The sequence below is a fragment of the Typopeltis vanoorti genome, chromosome 4 (genome assembly GCF_054136105.1).
Source record: "Typopeltis vanoorti isolate ZY-2024b chromosome 4, IOZ_Tvanoo_1.0, whole genome shotgun sequence".
Lineage (NCBI taxonomy): Eukaryota > Metazoa > Arthropoda > Arachnida > Uropygi > Thelyphonidae > Typopeltis > Typopeltis vanoorti.
This window is the reverse complement of record NC_143552.1, coordinates 28,101,108-28,126,684: the sequence shown is the minus strand read 5'-3', so window position 1 is coordinate 28,126,684 and position 25,577 is coordinate 28,101,108. Positions and strand designations below refer to the sequence as shown.

Sequence of the window (25,577 nt, the reverse complement as noted above, 5' to 3'; positions counted from 1 at the left end):
CTCTTTCAATTTTTCTTCAATAATGTTTATGTATTTTAGTCTACAGTTCACATTTGAAAGCTGCTCAACTTTTATTTGCTTTAAAACTTTCTTACATGTTCTTCTTTTCAATATGAAATTCAGTTTTATTCAGCTCAAGACTAAATGGTGATCACCTTTAATTTCAAATACTCTGTACACTCTGGTGTCTTGCACCAAGGAGAAAACATCATCACTCTCAACAATAACATAGTCAATGAGATATAATAATAATATTTGGTTGCAGATCAAGTGTTGATCAATTTTATATTTAAACAGAACCAACTAGTTTAAACAGCTAGCTTACCTTGTACCCGTGATACGTGTTTCACTCACGTTCGATACTATCCTATTTGTAATTATTCTAGTCAGTTTTTTTACAGTTATTTTTGTCAGTTTTGCAGTTACGCATAATTGTGAGATTGTTTAAACTTATAAGTACCCTGAAGATGCCAACAGTTAAAGTGTGGTGAAATTAGTTGGTTCAGTTTAAATATAAAATTGATCAACACTTGATCCGCAACCAAATATTATTATTATACTAATTTATATACTAATTCATCATGAAAATACTTTCATGATGAATAGTCAATGAGACTTTTCTTATTTCTTGCCTCTTCTCTCTATGTAAATTTGTGCACATTTCTATCTTGGAACATTGTGTCAGTAATAACGTCTATATTGTGAGCAGAAATCCAACAGGTATTTGTCATTATTATTAGCTTTGCTCTTTTCTCCAAATTTTCCCAAAATATTTTTGAATGTCTGACAGTCATTTCCTACTCTGCTATTTAGATCCCCAACAAGGACCAACTTTTCCTTTTTCATTGTGTCAGTTGCTTTTTCTAGAGCGTCAAAAAATTCCTCCACTTCTACCTTAGTAGAACCTTCTGTGGGACCATAGGCACAAATAAGTCTCATTGTCCAGTTCCCCATTCTCATATTTGCCCACATTACTCTACTTGAGACTGACTTCCATTCAAGAAGATTAGCCTCGTATTTAGTGTCGAATACTATGACTACTCCTTCTTTCCCTTGATTGTCATTGCCTGAATATAACATTTTATATTTATTGCTCAGAAAGATCTCACCAGTTTTTGTCTTTTTTTGTTTCAGTCACCCCTATTATGTCGATCTGGTACTTATCTAATTCCTCAGCTAGTTCCATTTCTTTGCCATTCAGGCTTATGTTGATAGTACCGAACTTTAACTCTGGTGATGTTGAGTTGGGGTGTGCTTTCAGATTTGTTCCAGTAACTGATTTTTCGCTGTTTGCCCTGGTTCCCTGGCAAAAACAATGGGAACCTTGTTTAACCGGGTGACACCCCAGCCGGCATGAAATTCTGTCATGTTGTACCATCATTTTATATTTTGGTTTAAGCCAACAATAACAATTTGGTCGGCTAAATCCCAAATTGCCAGCCCATCCTCGTTTGTTCAGTATCTAGGTAGATACCTAACAGAGTTCACCACGAGAAGGTGAGGATTGGACATTAGGTCAGAAGCCCTGGTCGGTTCTCTGCAATCCTATAAATGCTATGTGGAGGTCTCCTCTCAGTTATACAGCTTTGACCCTTAAGCACCCTTGACTGAATTATAAGATCTGATAATGTTTTAGTCTTGAGAGTTAACAGATTAATTTAAAGGAATGTTGTTGATCAGAAATTAGTAATGGTGTCAATCTTTCATGTAGTACTATCATAATATCCTGTACATCCCCTGAGGGTGCATATCAGGAATTTGATGATGATGATGATGATGATGGTGATATGTTTAGTTTCATATATTTAATTTAATAATTTCAATTGAATATTACAGTAAAGATTGAATGAGCCTCTGTAGCTCAGTCAGTATAGACGAGTCTCTTTGGTCGAAAAGATCTGAGTTTGATTCCCAGCCATGACGTGAGGAACTTTTATCTGGTCTCTTTCAGCTAAAGGTGATTTAGCTGATCTCATATGAGGTAGAGAATTTTTTCACCTCTAAACTCAGGTTTTTTGCCCCTCACCACAGGCAAACTGGCCCCCATGAACACACATGGATTTACAGCTGTGAATACTTACAACAATATGTGAAAGAGATAGGGTCCTCACCACATGTCGTTACCCCCTGTAGTTAACCATCAGTCACATCATAATAGTCAGCCTCTTGGATAGGAGATGCCACATGAATGTTAAAGATTAGATATAAAAGCGTTATATTTTATGTTTAATTGATGTATTATCTGAAGTATCAAAATATCCTCATCAGTTAACATATCTCTTGTAATTGTGCAACAGCTCTCTTCAATTTCTTGTTGTAACAGTGTTGTGGTTCACATCTGCTAATTACAGTTTTTGCTGATACATGAAATTGCAACTTGTAGCTATAGAATCACTAATTCCCATGGCCCTTTTGAATGTTGATGCAGAATTCCTCTATCAAACTGATTCAAACTTCCAACTGCACTTCTAAAGGATGGGATTTCCTAGGATTTTTCTTCACTTGGTCTTTATTCACATTCTGCTTTTCACTCTTAGTTTCCTTTTTTTTTTTTTTTGTGAGACATCTTGCCCAAAGGGTGCAGAAGTTCTTTACAAATAAAGACAAATACAGCATAGATCAATAAGGCAATGTGAACACAAAATGGACATGGAGCCACTTGATGGCACGGAGACAAGAAACATGCATAGAAACCTCCACACTTTGTAGGGGAAACAGCGATAGTCCTTATGTACTGTAATAATGAAACCATGTATATGCACAAACACAGATAATGAAATTGCCATGAAAACAAGCCTGAATTCTGCAAGGAAAAAAAAAAAAGTATTTTATTTCCTGTCATTACTCATTTAGAGTTGTTTGCTCTAATTATATGTAGATATGTTTATTGAATTGCTCCTCTTCATTCAAGAGTGGTGTATATTATGTTTTTCAATGTAGTATTCATATGCAACAATTGTCAGTGCCCATTAGCCATTTAGTTTTAGAAGTATTGTTTTCGTGGTGACTGTTAGTCTGCTTCATTGGTGTTTTTTTTTTAAGTTGTATATGAAAGTGCATTACTATTTTGTAAGTTGTAACTGGGGGGGGGGCATTTGAAGTAGAGAGGTTGAGGTAATTGTTAATGTTTTCTCAAGGGGGGGGTGCACCTTTTTTTTTAAAGATGTGCTGATTTAAAATTTGCAAGATTGAGAAGAAAATTCTTTCTTCCTGCAAAAGATGAGCAATAATTATTCACTATTCAAGCTTAAATAGTGAATAAAGCAACATTGGTTAGATAGATCCTAAAATTATTTCACAATAGACATTGATTGCAAGAAACTCTTTGAACTGGAATTATTTATGAAAAAATGGTATCATCATCTATTGTTATTTATTGAATGCATAAAGAATGATGATCTGTTGATAGTTAAGGAAGTCAAGTCCTGCAACATTATTCTGAAATCATTCTAATATATGTAGTTCTATTGTTTTGTTGCCACAAAAACAAGCCTCAATTGTGCTAGGAAAAAAATTATTTTATTTCCTGTCATTATTCACTTAGAGTTGGCAGGTGTTGGCTTTAATTATATATATGTAAATATGCATGTGTGTGGGGGGGGGGGTGAATGCTTAATAGTGGATGATTGGCAACAGCAGTAAATAGAAGACTGTTATGAAAAATAAATTATGAAAAAACTAATTATTATATATTTGAAATAAGCCTCAATTGTGCAAGGAAAAAAAAGTATTTTATTTCCTGTCATTATTCATTTAGAGTAAGAAGGTGTTTGCTCTGATTATTAAATGTGAAGTTGTTTATTTTGTTGAGCATAATTTACTTGTTGACTACAGTAGCCACAGTAGCAGAGAAGAAATAATAAATGCTACTTTGGAACATTATCTCTGAAAGATGTTACTGCTTAGAGGAGATGTTGGAAGTTTATTTTCCACTTGGTTAGACTATAATGAATTTAGTTTAATCCTTTATCCAAGTGTAAGCAAGCAAAATTTGCACCTGAAGTATCTTCAGGACTGAGGCAACTTGTAGTAAAGGTGGACCAAGCTCTTATCACTTCTTGTCTCAGTATCTCCCTTAATGCAAAGCACATCTCCTTGCAGACATGTATAATGCTATGCATTCAGGGAAGGGCCACTATCCAGACTGGCTTCAACCTTTATTGAGGTCTTGTCAGTGGGAGCCAGACCCAGAAGTGGTGATACTAAGGCATAAGCAATGGAGAGGTCATATTTACTTATACGAGTTGGCAAAAGGTGTACCATATTAAATTACTCTGGATTTAGAGAAAGATGTTGGAAGTTTATTTTCCACTTGGTTAGACTGTAATTAATTTAGTTTAATCCTTTATCCAAGTGTAAGCAAACAAAGTTTGCACCTGAAGTATCGGCAGGACTGAGGCAACTCGTTGTAAAGGTGGATCAAGCATTATATATGTCCGCAAGGAGATGTGCTTTGCATTATGGGAGATACTTAGACAAAGAGTGATGAGAGCTTGGTCCACCTTTATTACGAGATGCCTCAGTCCTGAAGATACTTCAGGCTCAAACTTTGTTTGCTTACACTTGGATAAAGGATTAAACTAAATTTATTATAGAGGAGATGTGCTGTGTTAATACAGTGTCATATAAGGAAATATATTGCTAAGCTGCTGAGTTTGTAACCAAAATGATAAGTTTTTTTTTTTATGGCTAAATCTGTTTGATTTGTATATTTAACATGTTCATGTTGTGCCTTATGTTGCACTAGTACTGTAGAAAACACATAATCATGTTTGTGTTAAAAGGAGAAGGAAAAGGTGAATGAATTAGTGTGTGTGTGTGTGTGTGTATATACCGGGTGATTATAAAATAACATCAAGTGTTCAGAGCCCTCTAGTGAGTAATGTATTGGACGAAACACACCAATATTCGGTAGACATACACAGCAGAACATGGGGATTCGATTTAATGAAAAAAAAAGTACCAAAATCGCCAACAGGGGAAATTTTGGTGCTGTTTATTGAGTAAAATGCATTAATTTGCATTATCGCGTTTCTTGTGAGCGATCATGCAATAAAAGGAAAGCCTGTAAGATTTCTTATCATTCATAGACAAACTGCTTTTCAATGCCTCTTACCTTACATGAGCATGCTTTGTTAGTCAAACTCTATTATCAGTGGAACAATAATGCCAGTGCTTATCTTCGTGATTTTCGGTGTATGAAAAATTTACGAAAACTGATTCGGCGATTTGAAACTACTGGAACTCTAGTAGTGCAGGTAGGCAGGGGACGCAAACCAATTAATCTCCAACAAGTTGAACAAGTTGCAACTGCTATTGTGGAACAGGAGATGACGAATGTGCAGGGTACCAGCAGTGCACGAGCAATATCCCGGCAAATGGATATCGCATACACAACGGTGTGGAAAATCTTACATCAGATGTTGAAGTTTTACCCCTATAAAATCAGTCATATTCAAGAATTGCACCCTGGCGATGCGACCACACGAATCGACTTATCTTTGAGATTCTTAGCGCACATGGAAGTGGATGATGCATGGCTGTGGCAGATTTTATATAGTGACAAAGCACACTTTTATTTGAACGGCAATATTGACACACACAACTGTCACATTTGGGCTGCAACTAATCTGCACGTGTATCTGCAGATGCCCATCCAATCGCCCAAAGTCACAGTGTGGTGCAGATTTACGGCATATTTTATCATCGGTCCATACTTTTATGAGGAAAATTGCCAAAATGGACCAGTTACCTGTTCCGTCAATGCTAAAAGGTATGCCAATATGCTACAGAACTTTGTGGTTCCACAACTGCAGCAAAGAGGATGTCTCGATTCGACCATCTTCAGGCAGGATGGTGCACCACCCCACATCGGACTTCAAGTACAGCATGTTTTGCGACAACATTTCTCTGACAGAAGAATCATTAGTCGTGTATTTCCCACGCCATGGCCACCAAGATTGCCTGATCTCAATCCTTGTGACTTTTGGCTGTGGGGATTTCTTAAAAGCATTGTGTATCAAGGACATGTTCCTGATATTCCAACTTTGAAAGATTGAATAATGTTACACGTGAGACAAATCAATTCCGATATGTTGCGAGCAACTGTGCAAAATGTCGTGCACCATATGCAATTCCTGGAACATCAGAATGGTGGTCATATTGAACCTCATTTGTAATTAACAATAAACGTCATGAAATTTTGATGTGTGCTGTCTCTCATTTGCCATTTAGTCATTCATTAGTCACACCTACTAAAATTAATTTGGCAGCGCCAAAATTTCCCCCTGTTGGTGACTTTTGGTACTTTTTTTTTTTTTTCCGTTAAATCGAATCCCCATGTTCCTCTGTGTACGTCTACCGAATATTAGTGTGTTTCGTTGATACATTACTCGCTAGAGGGCTCTTGAACACTTGATGTTCAGAATTATTTGAATGAAGATTTTTCTTCATTCAAATAAGGATATTCTTATCATCTTCTTAAGCCAGCTGAATACTTATACATTTCCAAAATCAGATGCAAACTGTGCAAACCGTTCTCTTCTTTACTTTGTTGATAATGGAGGTTATAAGGAAATAATTAAAAGATGAGATACATATTATTTATGCAATTATAGATAAAACTGAAAAAAGGAAAATAAAAATCTTCATTTTTTTTTCTTTTATCAACACACATGTGATCTCAAGATCTATATCATCAACATGACAGTATCGTGTGTAGGCAAGTGATTAGAAGGTAGAAAGATGAAGGAGAAGGAATCCATTAATGTGTTTGTTGAAGAGAAGGATTGAGTATGTTACACTGAACAGAGGCACATGGAGGAAGGAAGGGTTTGAGAAGTTCATTCATAAACATGGGCCTAAACCATATATGAATGCTGATCAGCAGCTATCTGTGTTCATATAGGGTTGGAGAAAGGCAGAGGAATGGCTGTCGACAATTCATTGAAGCAGTGTCCATTGAAATACCTGTAGAAAAGACAACATAGTGAAGAGCATCTATGGGAATGCAGCTGGGGTTTGGTGGGGAAGAGTTGGTGAGAGATAGAGGATGAGGAGTGAGCCATCTCTTAAGCAAATAACTTGCTTCTGGATATAATCAAGCATTATTAAGAAGATTTTAGTTCACCGACCTAAATGCGAGAACTGTATTCTAAGGTTGGGTAAAGTTAGTATATATAAAGTGCTAAGAGTTGAGCAGAATAGCAGTATTGTTTAGAACAAAAAAATAATACCAAGCTTTTTTGAGGTAGAAGAAAATCATGAATGTGATATGGTTATACCAGAACAGACTAGATATAAAAAGTCCACAAAAGAAGAGAAAACTCATCCTGCTAACAATATGTTATCAAAAGTAAGAGAAAGTGAAGTATAGGATATCTATATTAAAGTTGGGATATCCGACAAATTAAAAATATAAAACTGAATTAAAGTTAAGAATTTAATATTGCAGTATTTATAAAGTTCTTAAACATTTCTTTCTTTTTGTATGTCGCAATCAAGACATTTTGAGGTGCAAGTTATATCTTTTAATTTTTTATTTTATATCTAATAAGATGAAATCTTATTAGATATAAAATAAATTTATTTAGTTAGATATTGGAGTTTAATTATATTTTTATATGAGCTATCAAATTTATGTTTGTGTTGCTTGTAATCTGGACAGATACTAAAAAAAAGTCATTATGTTGTCACTTAGGAATGGAGCAAATATCACGGCTGTATTCACATTGTGAAAATAATTATACCCCAGTGCATAAAACATTGCGACACAAAGAAATGTTATCAACTGTACTTGTTTCATTTTAAAGTCATACTTAAATACCTTTCCTGCACTGTGAAATGGAACTTTATATCAGTTTCAAGCACAGTGCTGTAACCGAGAATAATGGACTTGAGCAAAAGTTGTTTTAGTGTATTTCCAAGCTTGTGCAAAGGAATGAAGAGATTACATATTTGGTTTAATCCTTTATCCAAGTGTAAGCAAACAAAGTTTGCACCTGAAATATTTTCAGGGCTGGGGTAACTCGTGGTAAAGGTTATATAAGTTCTGATCACTTGCCTTAGTATCCCATAATGTAAAGCACATATTCTTATCGGTATGTATAATGCTATGCATTATGTAAAGGATCACTACCCAGACCGGTTTCGACCTTTATTGAGGTCTCGTCAGTGGGAGCTAGACCCAGAGGTGATGATACTAAGGTGGAAGTAATGCAAAAGTCATATCTTCATATACTGCCAAAAGGTGTCAACACCTTATTATTATAATTCTCTGGATTAGAGATAGTTGATGGAAGTTTCTTCTCTTGGCTATGCTGCCAATTACATATTTGGTTTGTTAACAGATATCACCAGTGCTTTTTTTCTGGTGGTATGCAACGGTATGCAGTACCAGCACCTTTTTTTTCTTAAGTTTTTAAAACTTTGCGATTTATTGACAGCAAAATGTATTATAAATATTCCGGTAGATGGTACTGTGTTCACGAATTGAATTTTCAGTTTTGATTACTCATAAGTTGGTACTCTGCTTTCCTGTTTCATAGGTTGGTACACATCGGAAACAGGAAGTTGTATTCAGTTCTATATTCATCTGCAACAGGCAGGTGTTCACGTGAGTTTTGAATTAATCTAAGTTAAATTAGTGCAATCATTGTTCAAAATGAGTAAAATAAGTAGTTACTTTATGGCACTGAGTTAAAAAAGGAAGGCTGAAGAAGCAGAAATTGTTTAATCTACTTGTGATCCTGTGAAACAGAAAACTAGCACTGAGATGAAGGAGATGATGCTGATTTGCCTGAATGTGCTAAGATTTTAAATTCCAAGTATTGACCAGAAAATCCTGGGAAGCATATGACATTTGTTGAAGTTGAAATTAAAAAAGTTAACACACAACTTTTGCTTAAATGAAATTGAAGCAGTTCGTGGTTTCCGTGAATATCTTCAAGAAAACAAAGTCCCGGACATACTACTTCCTCTAAAGCACACTTTGTCCACAATTGCAATATCTTCCAGTGAATGTGAAAGGGGTTTCTCTCAGACAAATCTTATAGTATGTAGGTCATCTCTGCTTGTACGGACAACTTCTGCACTGATGTTCATCGGGATAGTAGGACCTCCTCTCACTCAGTTCAACCCTAGCAAATGTGTGGACTCATAGGCTGCTCCGAGGTCATCATTCTGCAGTTGATACCAAAAGCAAGAAGCGATCTAGATACGATGAGGGTATATCGGAGGAAATGTTAAAATTGTGGAAGTTGCTGTAATAACATCTTCATGGTGAGTACCAACACTTTTTTTTTTTCCCAGAAAAAAAGCACTGTATATCATTATGCATTCATCTGTTCAGAAAGAGAAAAGAGAATACAGCAAGACAAGAACTGTAGAGTTTCTTTGTCTGTAATATATGAAAACTGAGCAGAAATTAGAAAAAAAAAAAGTTAAAAATGGAAGACTGATAAAGAAAATCCTTTAAAAGAGAGAGAGTGTGTCAGTGAAGTTTATGGTGATAAGTAATCCATATAGGATTTATTCAATTGAAACTGAAGGAAACGTTATTGTTTTCTACTTCATACAGAAATTGGCCTAGTAAAAGTTTATTTATCATTCTTGGGCTTAAAGGCAATTTCAAGTGTTGATGTGTTTTAGTTGTTTCTTCAGTGAAGTATGTTGGGACTGTTACAGAGTGAATTCATTTAACTGTTTTGGATAAGGACAAGAATACTGTGTTCAGTATTCTATTATTTAGATGCAAGATGTTGACTGTATTATGTTGCTGTTATACAGGAAGCAGTTCTTTTGTTACTTTTCAGCCTTTGTGAATTCAAGAAAGAAGGAAAGTTAAAAAATGAGGTGTAAATAATATCTTGGGATGTAAATTTGTGTGCAATTTTGATTTAGCATTTAGTTTCGGTTGCTTTTTTTTTATTTTGAAATTGAGAGTTAAACTATTCAAAAAGGAGTAATAATGGTGCAGTTAACAGTATTACATGCCAAAGAAAGAAAGTAAAAAAAAAAAAAAATGCCCTACCCCACAAAAAAAAAGGATATTTGTATTAAAATTCAGATATCCTACGAAAGTATCTCTCTCTTCCAGGGGATAAGACAGGATTGTAGAAAGTTTTTTCACTTGGTTACAAAGTAAATACCTGCCAAGAAATGATATTCTTGTTTAATCTTTATGGCTTTGATAAGTATAATTTAAGATGTAAGCAAGTGAAAAAAGTTTCTACAATTATCTCTTATCTAGAGTATTTTAATAATAAAGAAATATACCTTTTTGCTATTTATATATAGAAAATGTAATAGGATTTCTGCATTAATTCATCCTTGGTATCTTTCTAGGTCTGAGTGGCAGGTTTTTTTCCTGTCATTGAGTGGAGCCACTGCCGAGTTTTCTATCTTGTAGTGATTCAGGAGTGATGAGTTTAGTAGTGACCCTTTAGGATCACACTGTGAACTTTACTAATCTTCAAGATTGCTCCAAGAAAACAAGTTTTTGGAGAAAGTTACTCCTGCACACCTTAACAATACCTCAATAAAGTTCAAAACAAGTCTGTCATGAATGCATAGCAATATATACACCAGAAAAGAAATCTGCTTTGCATTATGCAATACCAAAGCAGTTGATATGAAATCAAAAACCTCTATATGCATATAGCCTAGTTATGAAGATATTTCACATGTAAATTTTGCATTATTACACTTTGTAAAGGATTAAGCAAGAATATAATTTCTTGGCCTGTGTAACTCAGTGGAAGTGTCTTTTGCATCATACGTACTAAGCCACTTGAAGAAAGACTTAAGTTCTAGTCTAGTCATTGACTAGAAAAACTTTCTCTAAGCCTTTCTTCAACCATTTCTCAAGTTAGTCTTTGGTGCAGGCAAGTGAGTTTTTTCCTTCTGGAAACTTGGTTTTACATCCTGTAAACTCACAAAAATCGACCATAGCACTCACACTATTTTAAACAATAACATATTGTGTTAGGGTTAGAGACCATGAGGTGGTGACTCATCTCTTCATCAGGTACCACTTATAATTAGTGATGGTCTTGGACCAGTCTGATTGCTTCCGGTGGATCAACTGCCCATTCAGTCTCCAGAAGTTAGCTAGGGTTAAAATGGCCTTGCCTACTATAAGAAAATAAACGGTATTAGATAATAGCTGAGCTGATATAATTTCTTGGCAAGTTTAATTTACTTTGAAGACAGGGTTATGTCCTGGCAGAACTAACAAAATTCAATAGTCTGTCCTTAAACTACCTGAGAATTTAAGGCATTGGAAGACATGGCCAAAGCCTGAATCACTTGAAGACTACTAGGTTTTGTAAATGACAAAGAGGAATGAAGTGCACTGCTACCAGAGAAGCCATTAACAGGATTGGCTGTTAGTGATAGAAAATCATTGATGTATAAGAAGAAGAAGAACATCGGTGAAGGTACAAAGTGTATGGGTATCCTGGCAGTGATGAAAAAAATCAGATGAGAGAGGAAATCATCCATCATGATTGAAAAGCAAGAGGAAGCTGACATTCCACTTATAATGGGTCAGAGGGTGATCATAAGATGGCTGCTTGGTAAGAAAGTGATGATGTCACACCTGATTAAAAGTCTAGGAAATATCAAAAGAGCAACCACATGGGTCTCTGTAAATCATCTGTGGCCTTTGTCTAATGTTGGGTAGATCTGCTGAAGAATAAGAATGGCAATTACGTACTGGTGATTACTAATTAATTGAGGAGTCTCCAGGTAGTGATTTCATTGACTTTTATCTTCCATTTTAGGGAAAGGTTGAATAATAGCCTGCTTCCATGATGCCAGATGAGGCTTCTTGTAAAGTTGAGTTCTCAAAGATGAGCAGTAGCTCTAGAACACAAGAATTTAGCATGACCAGAGAGATACCATCTGCACACCAGAGACCCTACTAGTAACAAGGTCATTGATCAAGATGCTGATAAAATCTGTGGAAATGTTTTTTAATATTTTTTTATAATCTTTTGCAGGGTTTCTGTATTTTTGATATTTTCCACTTTTTTGTTGGTTTTTGTGGGTTTTTTTGTAACTACTATGACACTAATTTTTTATGCTGAGTTTAATGTTAGTAATAAAACACAGACCAATTGAGAAAATGTGTATGCTAGGGACATGCAACAGAAGTGAAGAACTTGTGGGAATGACTCCTACACAGGGAGTGCCCAGACTCAACAGAGCCCCTGCTAGCTGTTATATTTGGACTCTCTCTCTCTCTCTCTCTCTCTCTCTGTAGGCTCAAACTGGCAGAGCATGTAGCAGCAGGATTATTCACCCTACTGATCAGGAAGCCCCCTGAAGCATGTTTTATGATGAAAGTTCCAGCATCTAGGAAAAATTGCTTTGATGTGACCATATTTTCCTCACCATTCTGTATATTGCACATCACCAGCCCATTAATGACTCAAATGGATGTAGTTATTAAAAAGAATGCACAAATTTACACTATTGCAATGACAGTATTGCATCAATAAGAAAATATTGATATCGTTCATCATATCCCATGGATAAACTGATCCACCTCTACAACAGAATTTTATTTGAAGATGATTTCTGGATTCCTGACAAAGGGCAATTATTATTGCTTTTCTAAAGCCAGGTAAGAATCCAAAAATTCCAAGAAAAGCAATGTCCAGAGTGTAAAGCTAATAATAATAAGTGCCTCCTTGATTTCTGTTCAGGACATAGACTAATCATTACTAACACCACATTTCAGTATAAAGATGAGCACAAATTCATGAAGAGAAGACCATTAATAAGAAAAGTCTCATTGACTTTGCTATTGTTGATAGCAAATCTTTATGCTTGTTCAGGATATAGGAGTATACAAGACATTTGAAATTGGAAATGATCATCACTTCATTTTAAGTTATCATATTGAAGACAATATATAGGGAGAGAGAAATATATACCCTCTGTTCAAAAAGAAACTGAACTTTTGATAGAAAATAAAACACAGACCAATTATAATTATTCAAATCATTTATTTCAATCAATATACTCTCTCTCAGCTTCGATACAGCATTTGGCATGGTCAATTAATTAGTTAAATGAGTTTTTTATATCGGTTTTTGGGATACTGTTGAAGGTCGTGGTTACTGCTGCTTGAACATTTTCAATGGTGTTGTATCGCTTTTTTTTCATCAGCAAATGAAGTCGGAGGAAGAAAAAGAAGTCACAGGGTGCTAAATCACAGTGAATACAGGGAGTTATCCAACACACAAACTTGGTTTTTGCTCAAAAACTGTCTCACGATTTTTGAACGATGAGATGGTGTATTATCGTGCAAAAGTGACCAGCTGCCTGCATCACGATATTCATGCCGTACACGACGAATTCTCACTATCAATTGCCTCAAAACTTTGAGATAAAACTCACCATTGACTGTTTGGCCATGTGGAATTCTTTGTGGATAATGCCCTTGGAATTGTAGAAATAAATCAGCATTGTCTTTTTTTTTCGGATGCCCCTCTTCTTGTGGTCTCCACTCAGCACTCTGGTGCTTTGTTTTGGGCTCATACTCAAAACACCATGTTCTGTCACTAGTAACAATCGTTTCAAGGAAGTTTGAGTCCTTATGAGCGGTTTAATGAGGTCCTTGCAGTGTTAATTTCAATACATTTTTTGGTCATCAGTCAACTTGTGGGGAACAAATTGCGAATTCAATTTACCGAGGCCCAAACTCTCAGTCAAAATGTTGTGCACAGTTGATTTTGGAATCCCAATTCATCTTCAATCAATCTCACAGGCGATTTCAGATTTTCTTTGATGAAATCATGCACTTTTTGGATATTAATTTCGCTCAGTCCAGTTTATGGTTGGCCCGGCTTTTCGTCGTCCTCAAGCGTCTCATTTTTATTTTTATTTAGTTTTTGCTCAAAAAAACTAAATTGACCACTTTGAAATCACTTAAACCACTCGTAAACAAGTATGGGATAAGTATTCATCACTGTATGCTTTTTGAAGCAATTGATGCATTTTGGTAAAACATTTACCAAGTTTAACACAAAAGTCAATCGCAGCTCTCTGTTTGAAACTCATTTTCTGACCGTTTATCAAAACACACTGTCACTCTTGGCACTATAATTCGTCTTCTAATGAAACAAATGTCATAAGCAGTTGACACAACACCAGTGAAGTTCCTGCTTTCAACAATAAAAAGATACAACAGGTGGCGCCACTAGTTTCTTCTATTTTTGAAAAGTTCGGTTTCTTTTTAGACAGAGGGTGTAAGAAAGTAAAAATAAAGTTGAGCATCTTGTGCAGGTAAACTGCAGGTCAAACAAATATTCCAAAAAAAAAAAAAGAAAGAAAGAGTGCAAAAACAAGAACCAAACCTTGGAGTTTATTGGCATACTTTTGAAGGAAACAATGATTGATTCATTCATCTGAGGAGATAGGTAGTGAAGTTTTGCAAGTATAGAAAAATTAGAACTCCATGATGGATTGTAAACTCTTAAAGAGGTAGTTGTGGAAAAAAGAATAAAACATATCGGAAGTTCTTTGCAAGTAAATTGTCAGATGACCTAAGAGAATAGAGAAAAGTGTAAGTAAGCTAAGCTGTGTGTAAAAGCACATAGAAAGTCATGGAAGACTAGTAAAAATATAGAAGATAAATGTAAGGAAGGTGGCAGGATGCTCTAGAACAGGGGTCACCAAACTTGTTTGACCATCGACCCCTACAAGAGTTTCTTGACTTTTTATCGACCCCCTCTATTTTACTGTTATGTAATTATAATTGGATAAGCAAAAAAAGACGCTTGTTGGTAAATACGTCATTTTGGCCTACTTGATTGGCCTTCGTAACTATTTTCATGACCTTGCTCCATCTTACAGGTCCTATTCGTGTCACTGTTCCCACGATTCACTCTTAATTGTGTTGTCATTCAGGATGGAGATAATTCAAGTTAACCGAATTAAATATTACCCGTACAATGATGTCTTATATTTTCTATCGACTCCTAACAATGTTATATCGATCTCGACCACTTTGGCGACCACTGCTCTAGAAGCTAATGAAGAAGCAGCAGCTTAGAAATAGTGGAAGAAGTACAGTAAAAGGACTCAGAGATGGTAAAGCTAACATGATAACTGAAACTACAGATATTTGAGATATCTGGAGAAATTACTTCAAAAGATTGTGAAATGGAACAAGTAGAGAAAGAAGAGTGGTAGAAACTATTCAAGAGAAATAGTCAGGAGTACATATTAATACTTGAGAGAGAAAAAAAAAGCTGTCGAAAAGCTGAAGTGTGTAGAGGTAACCGGAGCAAATGATATTGACTAGAAATGCTCAAATATGGAGAAAAACTTTTACAGTGGCTGTACTGAATAATCCAGACTTAGAAGGTCAGTTCTGAATGATTGAAGTAGAACTTTTATGATGCCCATTTATTTGATAAGTTATGTGAGAATTACAGAGGAATCCCCATACTGAGTGCACAAGGATAGATTTATGCATGTATATTTTAGAATAGGCTAAGAAAAATTGTTGAAGATAAACTTGGAGAAGAACAAGCGTGATTATTCAGGTTAAATAGGGGTTGTCATGATCAGATTTTCTCTTTACAACAAATAGTTGAAAAATCATGCAAATATAACAAGACAGAGAATGAGTCTCAGTAGATCACAGTATGGTGGCTGCTCTTCTAAACAACACCCAGACAGTTCCTGCCCAGGTCATCTGTGGACAGTGTGGTGCCTGCACATTATACCTTGAACGCTGTGTTGTAGGGAGCAGTGACCACATAGCCTCAACTATCTTAATTCACTCATCCTAGTGGCCTCATAGCCAGAGCAGTCACATCTTAATAGTACTAAAGCAACTCTGACTAATATTATCTTTCAAAACACAAAGCACAGACACTATTGTAGTAGCTAGATAGTATTCTGACTTAGAGACCTTCAGTCATCATCCCGCATTAAAAAACCTAAAGCCATCCAGTCCTGAATGTGTGGTTCATGAACCTAAAGGTGTTCATGCTCTACTACTCTGTGAACTCTCCACCATATTTATATCACTGTTGCTTATGATTATTGCCAGATATAGTGTCTATAACCTCACTAGCACCAAGTCAGAGCCATCTACAGATGCAGCCTTTCAAACTTGCACCTACAAGGATGGTCTGAAAAGTTCTCACCCTAACAATGAAAAAACGAATTCATAATTTCAAAAGTATTTTTATTTTTCAACATAATCTCTCTTAAGACTAATGCATTTATTCCAGTGATGCTCCAGAGACATTATCCCATCCCTGTAGTGGTTCTCAGTAAGATCTGCAAATTATCCCTCTACAGCTGCAATCACCTCTTGATTTGAAGAAAAACACTGACCAGCGAGGAAGAGTTTTAGTTTTGGGATGAGATAGACGGAGGAATAGGGTGGATGTTCCAACAATTCATAGTGCAAATCCCATAATTTTCCTATTGCCAAAACACCTTTATGGGCAGATGCATTGTCCTGATGAAAGATGATTTTTTTCTTCTTCAAACTGGGTCTTTTCTCACGAATTTTTTTGTCTGGTCTGGTTAAAAGATCAGAATAATATTCTCCAGTTATTGTTTTTTTACCCTTTTCAAGATAATTAATAAACAAAATGCCTTTAGCATCCCAAAACACTGATGCCATGACCTTTCTTGCTGATGGAACCGACTTTTGTTTTCTTTGGCACTGAACAAAAGGCTTCTGTCCACTATTTTGACTACGGTTTGGATTCTGGTGTGTAATGGTGAATCCAAGTCTCATCCATAGTAAGAAATTGATGCACAAAATCAGTTTTATTCTTGTTAAAACGCTCCAAGCACTGTTCAGAGATTTTCATGTGAGTGCATTTTTGATCTGTATGGCAGCTATCTTGCACAAAGCTTTTTCATTTGCAATTCTTCATACAAAATATATCCTACATGTTCTTTTGAAATGCCTATAGTCTTAGCAATTTCATGCACTTTGACTCGCCGATCATCCAATACCATATCATGATCTTGATCAAATTCTCTATAAAACTTACAAAAAAAAAATCTTACCGATAGTGTTGCCATCTATGGTCGAGACTGAGAACTTTTCAGACAACCCTCGTATATCTGATAGTGATTTGATCAAGAACATGAGTTTGAACCTCCTGACTTATACTACATATCGCTACATATAGCTCACTTACATACTAACTTCATTATATTCATCTCTACTGCACCCACACCTAATACTGTGCTATCTGCTTAAGCCGATTCACAATTCTTTTTTCAGTTTATCATCCACAAAGTCTATATTTAAGTTTTATAGATCTGGAAAAGCATATGATAATGTGTCAAAAGAAGAGAAAAAAAAATTATTCAGAATGCTACAGTTAAATTACTGAGAACTTTTCAGACAACCCTCGTATATCTGATAGTGATTAAAGGACCTCCTAGATGAGTCTTTGACTCCATGAGGTCTTGTTTAATAATAATAATAATAAATGAGGTAAATAGAACATTATATAGATACATAGTCTATATTTAAATTGTAAGTTAGTGGTTAGCATTGAAGTAAGTACAGAAGGTTGATGTAAAATCTGGTATAAGATAAGGGACCTGATTTTACATCAAAGGTGCACTCTTATCTCCTTATTCTTCTATATGGATCATATTAAACTGAATATCAGTACTGGAGATATCAAACTTTGATCTTTGCAGATGATATATCTAAAATGAATCCACCACAAGTCTAGAGGATCCTTTTACTTAAATGTAATCATAACTGTAACAAATTAGCAATAAATAGACCAAAACTGTGAAAATAGGCAGTAACATGGAAAACTTCAACTGCATTCTCATTGGAGAATCTGCAGAATAAGAAATATTTGTGAAACATTAATAATAAAAAAAATATTAATGGAGATTGCAAAATTAAATATGGAAGTATATGTTGATTCCATATTGAAAGTTTTTTCACTTGTTTATAAGTTAAATTAAACTTGACAAGTAAAGTTTAATCACTTTACTTGTCAAGTTTAATTGTTTATGCTTTACTTATTTAATGCTTTATTCAAGTGTATGCAAATGAAATTTGCACATGAAGTATCTTCATATGAAAACTTTGCTTATACTGAGATAAAGGATTAAACAACAATTTCATTTCTTGTTAGTTTAATTTAATGGATGTAGATAGATTTTCTGAAACTAACATTTCATGTCACTCCTGATGTCAAATAATATAAAAGCATAGAGCTAAGTAGGTAATGGAGCTACCTCGTATCTCTAGCCAGAGGCTGTGTTAAATGAATAATATAAAATTTTAATTAATACTGAAGAGTAATTTAAAAGACATACCTGCATGTATACTTTTGGAAGGTGAGGATGACAAAATATTTGGAGCCAAACTTGATTGAGTTGAAAACATAAGAAACATGAGGTAAGGGAATGGTGTTGATAGTGATGCATAATAAGACCAGTAAATAAAGAAAATTATTACTCAATTGGGCTATTAATTTTGAAAACTAAAAATTGAAGACACCAAAAAAGGAGTAAAAACTAGTGAAATATTGCTGGCCAGTTCATGAGAATCACAGTCAGATGATAAACAGTACAAAGCTATGATCTGCCACCTAAATAAATAAGGAAATAGTCCTTAGAATAAGCAAAGCTGCTGTGGTGGGGAGTCATTTGAATAAATTTATGTGGAATATAGAAATTAGTCAAAGCATAAACTTTACAACACGGTGTTTAACCAGTTTCAAGTAATGGATCTGTTGGAGTAGAAACAAAACAGCTGATCAAAGACTGTAGACCCACAGATATGGTACTTCTGAGAAAAAATAGAGAAGCGAACAGATGGCACTAATGGCAGAATCATTAAAAAAAAGATATTAAGATAGTGCTTGTCATTGTTAGCATTCAAAAATGTGTGAGCAGAGCTAATCTATTTTATTGTCGCTTAAACAGAAGAAGAGAGGAAAGGTTAGTATAATTGGGGTTTGATGCGAAGATTGTAAGAAAAAGACCTAGACAAAGTCTCAAAGATTTAGATGAGAAATGAGAGATTTAGTGAGAAATACTAGAAGACAGAAATAAAAGATCTGACAATATTATGGTACTGAAAAGTGAAACTAATTTGTTGGCAGGAAATTAGTAATAATGTAAACTTCATTAGATAACACTGTCATATTATCCTGTACACCTCTTGAGGAGATGTATATATATATATCTCAGGAAATTGATGATGAATTAGGTCTGAACAAATGCTTGAGCATGAATTTTAGGAAAGGAAAAAAAAAAAGGCTCTCTCTCATCTTTTATGATTTCTGGAGAGAAACAACTATTATTAATGCTAGACTTCCATGGGTCAAAAGACTCATCATAGGGGATACACTGTTATACACAACTTCCATCAAAACTATCTTAAACTCATTCAGTGTATCTGTATTCACTACAGTGTCAGACAATGCATTTCACTCTCCTTGTAAAAAATGTTATACCTTTGCTCACAACCTCCTTATATAGCTTCTAGGGATGTCTTGTTCTGTCCCTTTTTCCTAATCTATGAAAAATTTCTTTTATATTAACTCGGTATCAAACTTTTACCGACTGAAATGTCTCAATCATGTCTTCTCCTCCTCCTCCTATTTTACAAGTATTTGCAAATTGTATTCCTCAATCTGTCTTCATATCTCACATCCCAAAGACCACTTATCATCTTAATCAGTCTTTTCTCGTACCCATTGTAATATATCCTCATCACCATGAAAACTCGGGGACCAAATCCATGCATAGTAATTCACATGAAGCCTGATCAAGGCCTTATGCAGTGTAACCATAACAACTTTATTTTTGCATGTTATTGTCCTCTGCATTATTTCCGTAATCTGATGTGATAACTTCACAACTTATGTTCCAAGATACTGTCTAATTACTCATTCTGCATTCAATTTAATTAAGCTGGAAAAAGCCATTGGAGATGCCTTCCTAAAAAATGGAGCAGTTGATGCCAGTTTTTTTTTTTTTGAGATTTGATGTCAGTGAGAACTTTCCTCTTTCTGTTAAAAATTTTCAATCCAGCTGAGTCTTCCATCCCTTTGTTCAAAAAGGAGCAAGCTCCACAAGGTTGTGTTAGTGTAGTGCTAGTTTGTTATGAAAATTAACTCAATAATATAACAGGTTCCTTTCATTGTATGCATTGATGACGTTACCATTTTCTGTCATTCGAAGTTCTTGGGGGGGCTCATATTCAGTAAAACACTAGCATTTCTTTCATGTACTACGTGCCAACTGAGGGGATAAGTTTGTACAGCATCAAATCTTTCCCACTCTGTCTTTCATCTCTTGTGGTACAGACCAGTTTGCTTTTTACTCAATCTTTACTGCTCATTTATCTCATCAAGAGTAGATGGCATACTTCTCACCCATGGTTGAATAATATATGCAATCAGAAATGAATGGATGCATTTCGAATATTACCTATTCCTGATCTTTATGTTGAAGTGAATGAACCATTGCTGTTGCTTCAATGCTAACAAATGTTTCTACGATACACTGTCAAAATAAAATCCCTACCAGCCCATCCCATGTTAAGAGTAAGTGTTTTCCACAGGAAACACTTCAAGAAAATTTGTATGTTATTGAGCAGACTGCCACACAACTCTTTGGTCTACATGTTAAAGATACAGACATGATGGCTGAATGGCAGTGTGGTCTGTGTGCTAAAGAATTGGCACACAGACAGTAAAGTAGACATTGTTGCACATGTAACATAACAGCCTTTCGCTTTGGAAAATACTTGTATTCTACTATGAAGCTTTCTATATGCTTCTAGGAAAACATTCTGCCCTTCCCTTTATCTACCACCTAGAACACTAAAAACCTTTATAATGACTTTTCATCTGAAGGTTAGTTAGCTGGTCTCTTGGAGGCCGGAATAAGATGTTGGTATACTTTGCTTGGAACAAACTTTTATTGCTCATAGGTTATAAGGCTTGTCTTTTCCATTAACTAATTATGAACTTACTGCATGAAATCCATGCTTCTGTAATATATAGCCTGATGAAGTAAAAATTCAGTTGTATTTTTATTTTATTTTTTCAGGAAACTAGATGTAAAAACCTTCAGAAAATATTGGACACCTATATACATATGTTGAACCAAAATAATGTACATTTGCCAAATGGAAACCTTACTGGCAAGTAGTTTCTGCATATCGATTTTTAATTATTATTATTTTTTTTAAATAATGAAAGTATATAATACCATCATTTTTTATTTTTTATAATATTGAATTTCATATTGAAAAGAACAACATGTAAGAAAGTTTTAAAGCAAATAAAAGTTGAGCAGCTCTCAGATGTGAACTGTAGACTAAAATACACGAAAATTATTGAACAAAAAATGAAAGAGTTTGAAAACAGGAATCAAACCTTGGAGATTCAGTGGCAAACTCTGAAGAAAACATTGATTGATTCTGCCAGAGAGGCATGTGGTGAGGTTGTCTGTAAGGATAAAAAAAATCAGAACTCCCTGGTGGACACAGGAAGTTAAAGAGGCAGTGAAGGAAAAGAAGAAAGCATATCAAAAGTTTCTGGCAAATAAGTCAGCTTATGCTCTTAGAGAATACAGAGACAAATGCAAGAATGCTAAACACTGTGTAAAACTAGCTAAACAAAAGTCATGGGAGGACTTTGGCAAGAATATAGAAAATAAATATCAAGAAGGTGGCAAAATATTCTAGAGGTTGTTGAAGAAGTTTAGGAATGGAGGAAAGAGTGCTGTAAAAGGAGTTAGAGATGATAAAGGTGACATGAAAATGGGAGAAAAAGATATCCTTGAAGTATGGAGTAATTACTTTGAAAAACTGCTAAATGAAACAAGCAGTGATGACAGCACAGTGGTAAAAAACACTGACCAGGCATGCAGTCAGGAATACATATCCATAATTGAAGTAGAAAAAGCCATCAACGGCTTGAAATGTGGAAAGGCAGCAGGAGTAGATGATATTCGTCCAGAAATTCTGAAGTATGGTGGTATAAAAGTCTTACAGTGGCTGTACTGCATAGTTCAAAAGACCTGGACAGAGGGACAAATTCCCAATGATTGGAGTAGAGCTCTCATAGTACCCATATATATAAAAAGGGAAATAAAACTGAATGTGAGAATTACAGAGAGATTTTCCTACTGAGTGTTCCTGGCAAGATCTATGCAAGTATACTTGAGAAAGGGTTAAGAAGAATTGTGGAAGAAAAGCTTGGTGTAGAATAAGCTGGATTCAGGCCAAATAGAGTTTTTCAAGATCAGATCTTCACTTTACGACAAATAGTCGAGAAAGCATGAGAATATAACAGATCTGTATTTAAGTTTTGTCGATTTGGAAAAGGCATATGACAAGGTGCCAAGAGAGAAGCTATTCAATATGCTGCAGTTATATGGTGTCAATGGGGCATTATATCAAGCATTACTTAGTCTTTATTTGAGTTGTAAGTCAGCAGTTAGAATTGAAGGAAGTACAGGAAGATGGTTTAATGTTAAATCTGGTGTGAGACAAGGATGTACATTATCCCCTCTGTTATTCATTATCTATATGGATTACATTATGAAGGAAAGTGTATTAATGTCAGCTCTTTGCTTTATGCGGATGATGTTATATTTCTAAATAAATCCGCTACAAGTCTGCAAGATTCTGTGACTAAATTGAATAGCTGTTGTAATAGATATGGTATGAAGGTCAGCAATAAAAAGACAAAGACAACGAAGATAGGCAGAATCATTGAAAATGTCAACTGTGTTGTGAATGGAGAACCTGTGGAACAAGTGAAACATTTCAGCTACTTAAGCATGATTTTTAGTGAAGATGGTAAATTAAATATAGAAATAGACAACAGAATCAACAAAGCTTGTATGGTAGGGAGTCACTTGAATAAATTCATATGGAATAAGAGAGAAATTAGTCAGAACACTAAATTAGCTGTATACAAGACAGTGTTCAAACCAGTTTTAACTTATGGATCTGAGAGCTGGGTCAGAAGTAAAACACTTGACCAAAGACTAGAGACTGCAGATATGAGAGTCCTGAGAAAGATTATAGGCATGAACAGATGGCATCAATGGCAATATCATATTAAAAACGAGGATATTAGGAAAGAACTTGACACTGTTAATATCCAGGAATGCGTTAGCAGAGCTAATCTCATGTGGTATGGTCACTTAAACAAAATGGGCAAAGAAAGATTAGCAAAACAAGTGTTCTCTGCCAGGTTAGCTGCAAAACAACCCAGAGGAAGATCGAGATATAGGTGGATTGATACGGTACAAAGTGCCTTAGATGATAGAAATATAATATCTGATAATTGTGGAGTCTTGATAAGTAACAGACTGATTTAGAGGAAAATTGTAGATAGGAAGTTAGTAATGATGTAATTTTTTTCATGTAGTACTATCATATCCTGTACACCCCTTGAGGGTACATGGCAGGAATTTGATGATGATGATGAGGTATATAATACAGCTAATTTACAAAAGAAAATCATGAAAATAACTATAATGAAAAAAATGATCCTATCTAATCTAAATAATTAAATGACTGCATCATTTAATTATTTAGATTAGATAGGATCATTTTTTGTTGAAAAAAAAAGTAATAAATGTTTCTTTGTAAAAAAATAATTTTTTGGGAAGGTTTTTTTTTTATATATATATTATTATTACTGGGAAGGAAAGTAAATTTGACTTGGCAGGAAATTATATTCTTTCTTTCATCCATACAACTTTGTATCTCATAATGCATTAACCACACCCCCTCTCAGGTGTGGATAATGTGCAACATTATAAAAATTTGCTGCCCACTTGTTTTGACTTTTACTGGGTGGACTGTTTGTTCATAAACCAGCATCAGGATTTCAACAACTTGGAGTTCAAGAGGACTCTATCACCATGAGTTGTCTGAATAGATCTCTCATTAATTTAAATGAATTACTCCAGGATAACAGATTTGGATCTATTGCCAGATTGTGCTGTCATACTGTGGCTCTCCTCTTAAGCAGAAATCTGTTTCCACCAATTCTTTGAATATTCTTTATTGCAGTTTCATTTGTGGGTTCTAGATCATAGAGCTGACTTAAAGACTTGATGAAGTCAAGTGCATAACAATCATGGTCATCGTGACGAAATTAGTTGTGCATTCAAATAATTAATAGTTGTTTTTTTTTAATTTATTTTGTCATCGCTCAGCTTTTATTCATTAAATTGCTTCAATTATATCATAAATCCATTGCACTATATATATGAACTTAGGTTTTAAACATAAAATCTAAAGAAATATACAAATGATCATGGGCAGCCTGAAGATATAAATCAGTAATTGATTATAGAATTGAAAATTTTAAACTTTTGGAATTAATCCTTCACCTTTGATAAATGTTCTAATTTCCAGTCAATAAGAAGTAGTTTCCACTTCTTGGTATAACTTCCATACCTAACTTATCCTGGCATAAACATACCAGATACATTGCTGCCTCAGCTTTCTTCAAACATTTAGTATTCTCTTTTCCTCAAAACAGTACTACTCTGCCCAGATCGTAATGCTTTGTAATGTAATGTAATGCCTCAAAACAGTACTACTCTGCCCAGATTGTAATGCTTTGTAAATTCCAAATCCAACTGGCCTTAGAATGCTCTTTTTTAAACCTACCTAAGAACTCTTGATTTGTTTACAGAAGTGGGCAGTCTGCCTAATAGATAACCTCTTCTCTCTCTCACAGACTTCTTCCAGTCATTTTCTCTTAAGCACTCTGTTTCTGCATTTTGCCTTTATTTACAAATCTTTTCATGAACATTGCACCACTGAACTGACCACCACTTTCTTCTGTAATCAGTGAAATTATATATGAACATGAGAAGTCATTGATCAACATCTGTACACAATTCGACTCCAAACATAATGAACAAGTTCTTCATCTACCTCTGTTCTGCAGAACAGCCTTCTCCCATGTTGTTTTCATCAATGATTACAATCTGCAGGCTTTTCAAGAAACTTGTCAACCTTCTGTTTCCTTAACTGCTTATACCTATGGCCTTTTTGTGTTATATTCGTTTTGCAATGTCTTATGTGGAGTTGATATAAAGATGCAGTATATTGAGGTTTCAAATTAAATCAGACAATTTAGTAATGACAAAAAAAAATATTTAAACCAAGAGGACTGAAAATAACAAAATGAAAAATACCTGCAACTGAGTTAAAGAACTGTTTAATTACAAGATACCAGTATTAATCTGCTATATCAAAAACACATTGATGAAAAAATAGAAACCATAGCATAATCAAATCAATCACAAAAGAGGAATAGCAAATCCAAAACAAATATGTTAAAAAAGATTAACAAAAAATTTACCATGTAGTTGAAAATAAACTAAGTAAAATTGAGACAGATAAATAGAAAATGTAATAAATTTAAGAATAATAATAAGAAGAAAGATAGTAACAGAAATGGTTAAATTCCAATGCAGCAACAACAATGTAGTGCAATGAAATCATACTGTTGTAATGTGAGAGAGAAGCAAGAAAGAAAAACAGAAAGATATAACCATATCAG

The 25,577-nt window shown here is 34.7% G+C and overlaps 1 protein-coding gene across 1 annotated transcript in view; it reads left to right on the top strand.

Moving 5' to 3' along the window:
• Positions 1 to 25,577, top strand: part of LOC150107184 (uncharacterized) — a 646,985-nt gene that overhangs the window by 434,249 nt on the left and 187,159 nt on the right. Inside the window, exon 18 of the mRNA XM_090391664.1 lies at positions 21,085 to 21,178. Coding sequence (XP_090247790.1) covers positions 21,085 to 21,178 — 94 coding nt within the window. The remainder of the gene's footprint in view (positions 1 to 21,084; positions 21,179 to 25,577) is intronic.